The 13749-nt window shown below is 37.5% G+C and overlaps 1 protein-coding gene across 6 annotated transcripts in view; it reads left to right on the forward strand.

The window, feature by feature from the left end:
• The window catches only part of SH3KBP1 (SH3 domain containing kinase binding protein 1), a 225486-nt gene that overhangs the window by 168014 nt on the left and 43723 nt on the right, over window positions 1–13749 (forward strand). For all 6 annotated transcript variants that reach the window (XM_085211162.1, XM_085211170.1, XM_085211146.1 and 3 more), the window contains 2 exons: window positions 1782–1857; window positions 9204–9298. In XM_085211162.1, coding sequence (XP_085067288.1) covers window positions 1782–1857; window positions 9204–9298 — 171 coding nt within the window. The remainder of the gene's footprint in view (window positions 1–1781; window positions 1858–9203; window positions 9299–13749) is intronic.

A 13749-nucleotide genomic window follows, 5' to 3' on the forward strand; every position in this document is an offset into this window, starting at 1 on the left:
GTTTGATTTTCTGCTCCCAAGGAGTCACTTGGTTCCCCATGCTGATACATCACCTGCACTACACTGTATAAGCAGATGAGTGAATGTATTCAAGCATCAAACTTGCATCTACTTCTATAAAATAAAAAGTCTTAAATTTCCTTTTACATTGCAGCTTGTCTGTTGTACTGGAATACACTACTTCCTTCTTCCTGTATCTCTGGATGCTTGCTGTAGTAAGCTGGCTACATTTTAGGCTTAATCCAAAAGGAATTAGGTGCTTTGTCTGTGTGAATGCTAAGAAGCTTCAGATTCTTCCTGCATCTCTTCCAGTGCAGTTTTCATTGCTTTCCAGCTAGATCTTAGAGTCAGCTCTTCATCTTCATCTTTCTTGGCTTAGTTTCTTCGGTACAGCCAGCCCATGCTCTTTCCTTGAACTGTGTTGTCTCCTGATTTGCAGGAGTCTGACATCTCTGGTTGTGCTGTTACCTGTCTGATTGCAGACAATCCTTCTCTCTTGTTTCTATCTCAGCAAAGAAGTTAGGAGGTTCTGTAGAGTTTTGTTCTCATTCCCAGCACTTAAAAAACTCAAGATTGTAAGCAGAGTTACAAGCCTATCAGAATTTTAGTTGTTTCTTTTTTACAAGTTAAATAGCAACAAGACACTTGAGGGTATTGCAGTTTGTAGTTGGTCTTGCTTGTCAGCACACATTTGATGACTGTCTTGTGCACAACTCTTCAAACTGCCTTTCTTCCAGCTGCACTTTCTTTTGCCAGCCAGAAGCACCCATGTTTGTTCCTTTCCACAGAAGAGTTTTGGCACAGCTCTTAATTATAAATATAGTCATAAAAAATGACTAATATGGAGCTCTTCTTATTTTTTGTGTACAGTGAAACTTTTCAGCTATTTAAACTGCTGTATTTCTATTGTTTATCATATTGGCCAATGTTTTCTTCATGGTCACCAGTGTTTTCAAGACTAAGTATTAGCTGTCTTGCCTCTTGCTTTGAAAGTCACTGCATGTGTACTTTTTCTTGTGTTTATACATAGCATACTAGAAAAGGATGCTGAACTATAGCTAGGTACTCATGTAAAGAAATAATAATTTCACTTATATTGTCAACTACATGTGATCTGGATTTTCAAGCTAGACGGCTTTCCTGATAGGAAGAGAGGAGGTAGCGTGCATTTAAGTTGGTTAAGATGCCTGAAGATGAATATCAACAATTCTACTGCATTGTGGGCAGATAATGTTTTCTACTGTTCTTTCAGTGTAGCTGAGGTTGATAATTGATAATTATCACAATAATCCTCTGTAAAATAGTTATTTTTGCTTAAAGCAAACAAAAATGTGGAACATATAAAGAGATGTCAACTTAAAAGTCGCATTCAGTGTGAAATGACTGAAATGAATACTCCTGGTATGGAAAGAAATCAAGCGATTTTTTTTCAGTTCTTTCAATTTCACTTTTGGCACCAAATCCACAAATGAAACTTCTGTGACTTTACCCTGATGCTGTGTTAAGGAGTTAATGGTTAAAAATATTAGTAAACAAAATTTCAAGGGTGGATTTGAGGATCGGATTATTATGGGTCTTATATTGTTGTTGTTTAAAAAAAAAAACAAAAAAACAAAACTAACAAATATCCTACAACAAATCTCTGTACAGTTCATTTGCCTCTGTTTCTTTTCTATCTCTTTTCTGTTCCTATATTTTGCATTTCCATTAAACTTTTTTTGTTATCTGACTTTTAAATGAACCTGCAGATTTTAAAGGAGAATAACCTTTTTTTTTTTCAGAGTGTTGGGAAGAAAGTACCTCCAGCCGCAGCAACTCAGGAGCCAACAAAAACAGAAGTGGACAGCAGAACAAAAAGTAGGTTTCATAGCTTTTGCTTCTTTGCACTTTGTGCTATTGAGTCTCTTAAAAGCTAACAGCATTTTTTCTGGTTTTGGCTAGAAGAGTAGTATCCTGTATGTATGAAAAGCAAGGATGCAGATGGATATATTTAGGACAAACTTTGAGTAGGTGGTACACAGACAGAATGTTTTGTTTCACAGAATCCTCTGAATTGTTTCTGCTTTGATAATCCTACCTTGAGTTTCCTGCCATTGAAATGAAATTAAATTACATGATCAGCTTTTGGCCTGGAGGGTACTTTGGAACATGTCAGAGTTTAGTTAAGATCCAACTTCAGCTGTCATAACTTGTAGGTAGGTCATAGAAAAATATATCTGGTTCTGAACACTCTTTTTCCTTCTTTTTCTTTGTTTCTGTAGCGGACATATTTGTGTGGGTGGTACAGAGTCAACGAACTTCGGTTTTATTTGGTTACTTAGATGCTTAGTAGAGCAAAATGGAATAATTAAATCTTCTAGGAAGGTCTCAGTGCAGTTCTAAGAGAATGCCAAATCCTTTGTTTTAACTCACATGAACTTATAGCTAAATGTTATAGATACCTGTAGGAAACAATAAGAAGGAAGAGAGCATAGCCATATATTAGAAAATAAATGGATTATAATATAAAGTATTGAGTTTTTAAGTCCTTCCCTGATGTGTTTGCCTTTTTAGATAGTTAATAGATAGTGTTTTGTCTCAGAACTGAAGTACCAACAGAGGAAGGCATAGACAAGGAGTAGCAGGAAAATAGAGATTATCTGGCAGAAGTGTGCAGGAAGGACCACATGCTATCAACTCAGAATTGCAGAAGCAGCTTGAAACAGCTTAGTGAGTTACTGTTACTGTTCATTAACTGGACCATGGTAATTGACTTTCTGCATCCTCTTATCTTGTTCTCTTTGTGAAGTAAGGCTGTTAATGTGAAGTACTGCAATAACTCATTTGCCTGGAGGAAGTGAGAGTTTTAAATATTGAAAAGTGTGCAAATTGGTACTTTAGAGCAGGGCTTAGAATGAATCTGCTTTGGAATTGCCTTTCCCAATCCACAGCTTGATAAGGTTAAGCTGGCCTACAGGTAGGTGTCGTCTGAAAGGATGCTCCCATGGCTTTCCCACCTGCAGCAGCAAAGCTTGCACATTGAGCCAAACAAAGAAATGCTCAATACCTTTCTCCACATTAACTCGTGGTTTTTTTGGCAGCTCAAACTGGTTACAAAATCACACCCCATGGTACTGAAGCTTCGTGCTTGTACCACGTATAAACAAATGTGAAAGCCACCAACAAGGGCTGAAGAACTTTACCTTCCACAGTGATACACTGTACCTTTCCCTCTTAGACTTGAGCTTTTTTTACTTTTGCCTGGAATGGCAGGGTACCAGGTGTCCTTGGAGCCTTTAATTGCTAAACTGAACAAGGTGCTGTGGCATTCTCCAAAGGTGTAGTTTGAAATGCAAGCTTAGTATGGAGAGGGAGCTGTTGGGTGTGTGATTTGGATTCCCTTGTGATTGCTGCCAGAGATGTATGCTTGAAGCAAGAGAAATTGCATTGGTAGAGGAGTAGTAATATGTTTTTTCATTTTCCTTCTGTTTCTTTTCATGACTGATGCTGTTGTTCCTTATTCTGTACTGGATAAAAAAAGCGCTTGCACTGTGGACTAGCCTACTGAGCCAGAAAAAGAGAGCGTCACCACCTTCCTTTTCTGCAAGGGGGGCTACATTGAGGAGTGCTGGTTGCTGACTTCACTCACGTCTTGATAAATGAGTCTGCTTTCTTTCCTATACCTGTCACAGAGAGATGAGGGAGTGGTTGGCACTTGAACATGCATGCCATTTGCTCCCTGGTATGCACAAGATGGCCCAACTTTTGCAGTAGGATGAGCTGGTCAGAGCAAAGATAACCGTAGGTTCCATAGGTACAACTTCCAGCAGACTGCTATGTGAATTTCCTTAATAAATGACCTTAAGATTTTGTGAAGTTCTTAAGTTCTTTACTATGAGAATGGTGAGGTGCTGGAACAGGTTGCCCAGAGAGGTTGTGGATGCCCTGTTCCTGGAGATGTTCAAGGCTGGGTTGGATGGGGCCCTGGGCAGCCTGGTCCAGTATTAAATGGGGAGGTTGGTGGCCCTGCCTGTGGTGGGGGGTTGGAGCTTCATGATCCTGGAGGTCCTTTCCAACCCGGGCCATTCTGTGATTCTGTGAAATAAATAGCTGATCATTATCAAAATCAAAGAGAAGACAGAATGGCTTTTGCTCAAACACAGAGTACAGTAAAAGCACAAAGACTTAGAGAGCTCTAGTGGTCCCTTGGAAAACAGAAAGGGAAAGGAAATATCACTAACTTTTTAGGAATAAAAGAATGCATCTTTGAATAGAAGAGGGAAGAACTATTTGTTTTAGGTTTGTGCCTGCATAGTCTTCCAGGGTAATAAATCTGCTGTTGAATTTTCAACTGTTTTTGTGTGACTCAGACTTATGTGTATTTATACTCCTGCATAAGTATAAATATAAAAACCTCTGAGGTGAGATTATTTATCTGATTATTTATTTTGCAATGAAATAGCTTGCCTTTACTTTAAGTGTCTTGCAGCGGCAAGGCTGTTTTGTAGATAATACATATCAATTTTCAAGTAGCTCTGCTGGATTTTGGAATTCAGCAAAGCAGAGTATTCACAGTGACAGACAGAACCATTACAGCTCACTGAGACTGCAAAAATGGAGTGTAAGTGCACAGACAGCAAAAAAGCAAAGACAGTGAGTCAAAAAGTGCACTGACCGTGATACTTAATTTGATTACTCCACTCACTGACTATTTACAGTTTGTGTTAACCTATTACATAATAGGAATACCAAAATCCTAGCAAGTACTAAGCTTCTTGCATGACGATAGAAAGAGTATGAGGAGTTGCTGAATCTGGATTAATGAGGCCCTAATTAGTTCCGGATATTTTTGTTTTGTTTTGTTTAATGAGGTGGTGTTTTGATCCTTTGAGTCTGTTGCAGTTCCATGAAATTATTTTTTTAGTGCTATCCATTTATGAGTCTTGAAGGCAGGGATTAATGATAAAGCCAAATTCTGCTGAGTGCGTTGTTGGGTTTTTTTTTTCCCATCTGTTTTATGTTTTTGGTAACAATTATGTAATTTTTCCCTAGACATTGTAGATTTTGTTCAATTTCAGAAAGCCTTTATTTGAGCAGTAGTTAAAAAGAGGAAGCTTAAGCCCAAAGATAACTAAATTAATGCTGCTAGTTTCCTTATTTAATATTTCTGTATGATTTAGACTTCATTGAGGAAGAATAATTAAGCTTCAAAAGTCAACTATATCTGATGGTTGCTTGCTTTACTAAAAACTAACTGTCAATTTCTAAAAAGCCAGACAGGTAAATTCAGAGTCCAGTAGTTAGATTATCTGAGATGGAGCAGATCTTCCCTTGAGGCAGGACAGATGTTGCCTAACAGTAAGGAAAAAGCAACAGAAGTAAGCAGAGGAACCTATATCATTGTAGCAATTCCGGAGTGAGTATCGCTGTGCAATTTAAGTGGAAAGGTATGTATGTCTGAGGACCGTGGTCTTGAATGTCTCAACTCATTCTAAGAGTCTGGCAGGAGAACAAATAGAAGAGGCATCCTTTTAAAATGTGCAGGTTCTGCTGATGCAGTAAATTCAGTTTGCCCAGTTCTGGTTTGGACAGTACAATATTTAACCAGTCTCTCAAAATAAATGTACATCAAGCCACTGCATTCTGTGGGTGAAATACAGTGCTTGTGACAGCCTAGATAATGCAGCAGCTGTATTCTGTAGGAAGGCCATCTGTTGCTGCCTTTTTCCCTCTTTGAGGAAATGTTTTTCTGGAGGCTTAAGGGTGTATCAAATAGCCCATATTTTGAATGCAGGGCAGACTGTGGGTCATAAGGTGTTAAAAGAAGATGCATGTTAACTATCCCCCTAAAACATCCAGTTCTTATTAGAGGATAGGCTTATTTATTGTTTGGGGTAATCCTGAGACTATTTCCTCAATGTAGCATGGGCAGAGGCAAGCAACTTGTTATAAATATCTAGTTCCTTGCTTGGTGTTTATTCTTGCAGCTTTTGACTGATGAGGATGATTCTGGGAAGCTCTTGGGGCTTTGTCAAAGAATCTAGCAATGACTTAGTTCTTCATTTCGAAGGATTGGATTGCAAGGGTTGTGGGCAGAGAAAATAAAATGCTTGTTGTTGTGATATCATTGTTCCTAGTCTAGCTGAAACACCGTGGTTCAAAAATCATGGAAGGTACTCGGGGATGCATATTTTTTAATGGTATTGTACCTAGCCCGTGCTCTCTCAGCTTAGAATATATAAGGCAAGAAACTGAACATCTTGCATTAGATCCAACTTGTTTGAGTTTCAAGACATATGGCAAGGTTCATCTGCTCACTCAATCCCCTGAGAAACGTCCATTGTATATGACAGGTTGTTTTCCTTTGCTTGAGAGCAGCTGCAAGTACACAAGCAGAGATTGTGGTCTAAAAGAGTAAATTGTTGTTGAATTACTAAATGAGGACTGAAAAGCTCGCGAATATCATTTTTCTCCTCCCTTAGTGTTTCCAAGATGTCTACTGCTGGGGGCTTATGGAGAGGTGTATTTTTAAAACATATCTTCAGGTCAGAGGAAAGAAAGGGAGGCTTCTGGAAGAACCATCTGTGATTTATAAACCCAGCCTTGGGTCTCAAATGTAAAAATGAGATTTATCACCCGCAGTTAAGGGATGCTTAATATTGGTATCTTAGTCTGAAGCTTTAATTTGGCTTAAACCTATTTACCATGCTTGTAATTGGATATGTTACTTTGACCTTTTTTTTTCCTACTTAGAAAAAGCCCAAATTCAGCAAGTTACTGTGTGCTCTCTTCTGTGCTGTGTTTGAAATTAGTATTGCCTTTTATCTTTTTTTTTCTCCTTCCTATCTAAACATAACTGCGGAAATTATGTACTATTGCATCCTTTTGCTATATTGCACTCTGCTGAGTAAGGACAATTCTAGTACATAAGTTACATGTCTTATTAGATTTTTTTCTTCTTTTATTAATCTAAATTAGGAGGTTCATACTACTTTGAGTCCTGTTTGACTTTGGTTTTTGCTTACTTAAGTCGTGCTAGACCACCTTTTTCATAAGAGAAGCTTGAAAGCTGACTTTATCCAATCACTCACATTGTCCCAAATCCAACAGTGTTTCTGAGACCTGGCTCTGTTGCAGTGTGATTCAGAGGGTTCTCACTGGGCAGAGGAACATATTGATGTAATGTATGTCAATGTGAATCACACTGAAGGAATCCAACCTCTGAATGTACATAAATCATGACTTTCTTTCCATGTCTGTGCCTTCATCCTGCATTCTTGTCCCACTCTCAGTTCTCTCTCATGCTTATCCAAAAATGTCTCCTGGCTCTTTGTGCAGTGCATCAACGTTTGCCAATGCTCACAATGGGTTTTTTTGTTTTGGTTTGGTTTGTTTTTTTTTCTGATGGGTCATTTTTTCTAACTTAATTCCTTATTTCTCTGCTATCTGAATATTAAAAAAAAAAAAAAAAAGGCAAGAATTTGATGTGGAGGGCAGAGAGGTCATGCGATAAGAGTTATTGATACCAGATCTTACAAGTTGAAGATTCATAGCAGTTTCCTATCTATGAAAGACTAGGAGTTTTTCAGTTGGTCTAGCTGGTTCTGACTAGCTACTGACTGTGGGATCCACATTGGCACATACTTTTAGAGGAAGTATTTAAAAAAAAATAAAGAGAGCAATTAATTACCTGATTATCAACAGACATTTTTCAACACTAAAACCACAGCCTTCTGTCCACTCTGTTAATCAAGGTCTTCATCCTTATTCAAATGTACGGTCCTTAGAAAGAAGGAGGAACTAATGAAGATTTGCTCATTACAGGATTCAAGAGACATGAATACCAGACTATTGCTGATGAAAATTTTCTTTAACTTCAGATGCATGGAATTCATTCACACCTTGAATATGAATGACCAATTTCAGGATAGTATCATTTCTGTGCGTTACTGGCTGCTCTCTGTTCTTTAGCGATTCCTTCTGCTAGACTTCCCTCCTAATGTGGAGTTTATAGTTAGTCCATGAAGGAACATTGTATTGTAGATGCAGTATTACTGTCCGGAAGACAGGGCAGTGTGAGGATGAAACATCCCAACTGAGTCCACAAAGAAAGGTCCAAAGCCTTTATCCATATCACAGTGAACTAGCAACAACTCATTTCAGAAAATGGAAGGGATGTGTAGTTGCTAGTTCACTGTGATTTTCCATTTTCTGAAATGAGTTGTGATGTATAGTGGTTAGAGGCTATCAAAACTGAGACATTTGTGTGAGCTTAACTCTTCTACAAAGTAACGTGCTTTTTACAAAGGGTCCAGCAATTCCTGTGAGCATTTCTTTGGTCTTTTTAAGCCTGCTGCCTTAGAATATCACATTGTATACATTATTTAATAGCTGGAATGCACATTCACTTTCTATTTGTTAGACATGTTGACATAGGAGTATTTGTCTGTTGCACAGCAACGTGTTGTAACCTCTTTTCACGACAACTGCTTTTTGAGATTTCTGAATGGGAGTGCTGGCTCCTGTATTTTCTAGATGAAAGTTGATGCCTTTATTTATAGAACGGAAAGGGAAGAGGAAATGTTAAACTAACATTCAAGTCTTCCTTTGAGCTGAGTATACAGAGGATTTAGTTATGAATGTCTTTACAGTTATTAATATACTATTTCTTTTTTTTATCATTGATATTGAATCAGAAATGCTTCCTTTCTTGCACACCAGCGATAGATAAGCTATGTTAGCCTACTCGGTCCTTTATGTTTCCAATTTACATTGGCTGTTTGAGGGCTACACCCATGGCAGTACTGCAGCAAGTGTCAGACACAGATCTGACACCTCCAAGGAAAATTGTTTGTGGCAGGTTGCAGTCAGGAGCAATTCTATTTGAGATAATCATGGATCCAACCACGGATCAAGCAAGGGCACCCAGTACAGGGTCCCCAGGACCAACTAGATAACTTGATCAACAGGGAGGGAGGTAATGGGAAATAATGGTTCTAGGGATTGTAGAACTGACTCCATGGTTGACATGTATGGGGATTCTCATCAGTGTGGAGTTCTTTAAATATTTCACAGAATTTATGAAGTACTGTAGTGCAAAAAGAAAAATGGGAAGAAAATGAAACAGCATGCAGAGACAGTTTTGGATCTTTTTATGAAGATTTTCACCCTTGGATAAGCAGTTTTTATAAAATGATTTATCACATTGAATATTCTTCTTTCAGCCAAGGAGTATTGCAAAGTGATATTTCCATACGAAGCACAGAATGATGATGAACTCACAATCCGAGAAGGTGATGTCGTCACACTTATCAGTAAGGTAAAAGCAATATTTTTCTCCTATAAACAGGAATCCAGTTTTTAAAATAGGCATAATTTGATAACTATAAAATCCATACTTGTACCATCTTAAAATAATGCTATTTTAGCAATGAAACATTAAATAGACTTCAGGAAGATCTGCACATTCCCCTTCTTGTTGTGCTTTAGAGCCTTATTTTGATAAGGTTAAGAACAGCAAACAGAAAACTCCTGAGTTTACTAGTTTATATAATTTTACCTTGAATATAATAACAGATTACATAAATTCTAAGTTGGTTCTTATAAATAACATAAAATGCTAGAGAATAAAACAGAAGACTCAAGAAAGCAGCAAAATTGAATGTCACTGTTAGGTTTGTGTGTTGTCTTTATTGTAGGAATTGTGAATTAGAATTTTTGGGTTTGGTGGAGATAGTATGCCTAAATTAGTTTAATGAACACTTACTTAAAATATAGTCACCCTTAGCACCACAATGAAGCAGAAAACGTGCAATAATGATAACTGAAATGAAATAATTTAAGATCTCAATTCTAAAAATGATGGATTTCCTAAGAAATTGTTAGCAATTTTTCACCTGGGGGGAAAAAAAATCTTGAGAAATACATCTGTGACAGTGTTCGCTCTATACTAAGCTCTTTACAAACTCAGAGGAAATCATATTTGTCCTGAAGAATATATATGTAACCAAGCAAAAATAGCAAGACATTTGTAGGAAAATAAATTGGGAATTTAAAAGAACTTGCCTGCATGAAATATCTGTTAGTGGCTATTTAAGCTTGAAAGCATCAACATCTTTCTTACAAACGTCATTGCAGTGACATTCACTTCGATGGAAGGGGTGGGCCTTCACACTGAGAAACTCTCGTGTGTGGATGTATGTGTATGTGCTTGCATTTCTCATCTGCTTTTTCCCCATTGCCATTTTTTTCACTCAAGTGTTTATTAGGATGACAAAAAATGTACAGCTGCCAAATGAGTCTGGTCTAGCTGTCCTTAAATTCCAGCATTCTATGGGAGATTCTGTTTCTTAATAATGCAGCTAGAAATGCTGTGGCCAGTCTGAATATTGAATACCAGGATTCATTCCATGTGCAAACTGATTTGATATTTTTAGTTATAAAAATGTCACCTCTCTTGTTATACATAGATTAAAGGTAACTAAAATGAGTCGGTTTTGTGTGTAAAGCTGTTGTTTTTAGTGCCTGATGTTTTATTATTTCATTTTCTTTTTACTTTCTGTCATGCTTCCAATCAATGTAGCCCTTGCCCTCAGTGAGTTTTAAGCTTATCCTGAAAGTTGTTTGGCTTTGCATGATTTAAAATGTTCTGACGTAATAATTTAACAGTGTCTCTGAGCACAGAAATGGCTTTTACTAAGTTGTTCCTGTCCACTTCACACTTTATTGATCTGGCTGATTTAATTCCCAGGGATGGCTGGTCTCCAGGTGGAGCAGTGTTCTTCATGGCACGCAGATAAAGAGACAGTTGCTTTACTGCATTTTCAATGGAAGATTTCGTTCTCTTACTTTTTCCTTTTCTCTTCTCACTGCCTCTGTCCCGTTAGTGGAAACGTGTTAGTCTTTTATAGTAACTGAGCTGATTATTTGACTGAGTTGATGAATACATTTTTTAGTATATCCTCCTGTCCTTTTACTCTATAAATCTGATTGTTTCAAGCCACTGCAGTTATTTTTCTTCCTTCTTTTTTGTGGTATGTCATATGTCCATGAACAGTTACATGAAACAACGCCTCTAGAGAGTGGGGATCTCAATGCAAGATGGCTTGTGTTTCTCCTTGGGTACTTTTTTATGCTTCGTCTGCACTAATCTGAGATATCAAGGATGCAGTGTTTAACAAGCAGACACTTTGCAGACTCTTTTGTGGTTTGCAGCCCTTGGGTTTTTTTGTTTTTGTTTTCCCCATCTATTTTTAATATATATTCCCCATCTATTTTAATATATAATTTAAAAAAACAGAATTTGGAGTTGAGGCCTTTGCCATACAGATCTGAAAACAATGGGGTCTCCTCTGTGCTCTTACCATTGAAAACAGTAATTTTATTTTAGTCCAGAGCTTCTCAAGCAGGTGTCACAACATTTTTATTTCATCATCAGCAATAAAGCAACCTCACCTTTCTGTCCAGAAGTGGCTTCTGCCAGAGAGCTGCCTCTTACCCAGAGCTCAGAGCCTCATGCCTGGAGCATCTTTTCCATAACCAGAGTTAGAGATCCACAGTGATCAAGAGGAACTAAATAGAAGTGCATGGAGCACTTCAGAAACTATTACCATGGTTTTACATTGCCATCAGATGACAGAGTTTCTCTTGATCTAATTGCAAGAAGGAAATTTGCACTGTTTGCTTCGTATGGTAGACAACATTAGACAAAGTTTATTTTTTCCAATTACTTAGACTCACAGAGAGAAGATAGTTAATTTTAAAGAAATCAATGGGAGTAGTACTTCCTAAAACCCCAGATGCATTGTCATTTTGGTGAGATCACTAAAACCAGAAAGTGGTAAATCCTTTTTGTGGAATAGCCAATAAATATTTTGAACCGATTTACTGAATCTCAAGTGACTTCCCTTGTGACTTGAAGAATGTGCTGATGAGTTTAATTTAAAACCGTAAGTGAGTCAGCACTCTGATCGTTTACTGGTCAAAAGGTAGTACATTTTGGGATGCACAGAGGCAAAAATGTCATTACGCCTGGCTGATAGCCAGAAGCAATTGCAAATTAATCAACATACTGAGTCATTTTTCAGTGAATTGAATAGGACTAAATAATGCAAAAAATACTGATGAGATAGAGTACAAAGATATGGTAGTAATGGTTGTTTCCTCATATGTGAAAATTTGCCTAGAGATAAGAAGAGCAACAGGAGAAACTAACGTCTCCACATAAATGTATTTGAAATATATACAGAAAAGGTTTTTTTGTGTTCCTTTTTGACAGTGAATGCCTTTGTATGTGCTTAAAATATGTCTTATTGATTAATTACTAGAAGTGAGGGTGGACAAGCAATAATATTTAGTTCCTTAGTGCAAAGTATTTAAAGATTGGAAGTCAGAAAATATTGTTCAGAATTCTAGAGGAAGGCAGAAACTTCATCCTGATGGCGAGAGAATGGTATAGACTTGGAACTTTCGCTTTGCAGCAAGAGCGTCTAAGAAGAATGTACCTTATGAAGAAGGAGAGCAAAAAGCAAAATGCAGTAATTTAAGATGATTGTTGCACAGTTTGATGATACTTTCATAAGCTGATGAGGCGTGAATGGTAAGAGGTCATGAGATTGACACTACAGAATATTCTTTGTAATCTCAAATGTTTGTAATGTTTAGGCAGCATTTGGATAGGTATGAGAACACAGATAGTGACTGTGCTGTGCAACTGAAAGATGGTGGCAAATGGGTGTTCTGTGATACTCAAGTATTGATTTTTGAGGTTGTATTTGTAATAAATAGTTACTTTTAAGCAACAGAAGTTTTTCATGACTTTTTCTACGGTCATCTTGGAAGCCTTTTAGGATTTTTCATTCTAACACTTTTAGATGTAGCCGCTGTAGGCTGTTTTCCAGTCCTAATGGAGAATTTTTATGGACTGCAGATTTCTTAGCAGCTTTAATAAATTCTGAAAAAATAAATGAGATCTGAATGGCATATAGAAAATGACCTATGTGAGAAATTGGTAGCAATAGCTATATAATTTTGAAACAAAAACATTAAGTGCACACTGGCAGCTCAGCGTTCTTTTGAAGATAGTTTTATTTGCAAGACTGTGAAAGTTTGCATTCCACTTAGTCAATTTACCTGACCTCTAGGCAGTAAAGACCATTTTGTTCCCAGGAATGAAAATAGTCTGGATAAATAAAATAAACTACTTCAAAGATCATTGCAAGATTGAAAGCTGACAACAATAGAAGGGTATCCTCACCTGAATCCTTATTACCAGAGCTGGAGTAAGTGGAGGACCTTAGGAATGGCAGTTCTGCTAATTCTGAATTTATGTGATGCTGAAATTAATAATGCCAGTACATCAACGGGAATAATAATCTTGTACCTTGCTCTGCATAGCCAACTTGGCTGTCTCTTCCTCTTCACTTACTTGGACTACAACGCTTTTCTTCTCCCGCTGCAGACTGACAGCTGAATATTGGGCATTTGTGGTAGGTGCATGTTGCTCTTGAGTGATGGATGACGTTGAGGCCTTTATCATTTTGCAAAATGATTTCTGTGAGGAGGTGAGTTTCATGGGGGTCCAGGCTTCCATGGATCATCAAAATGGTCTGGAGGATTGATCAGGTGAAAGAGAGCAGCAATGACAGCCTTCCAAAATCTTTCTGATTATTTTCAAATGCTACTAGGAAGGCCAGTGTATTGGGATCGTGAAAGACTGATTGGAGTAATGCCCATCATCAGGGAGATATATGGCAAATCTTCTGATCTACA

Source organism: Meleagris gallopavo, chromosome 1, assembly GCF_905368555.1.
Source record: "Meleagris gallopavo chromosome 1, MGAL_WU_HG_1.1, whole genome shotgun sequence".
Lineage (NCBI taxonomy): Eukaryota > Metazoa > Chordata > Aves > Galliformes > Phasianidae > Meleagris > Meleagris gallopavo.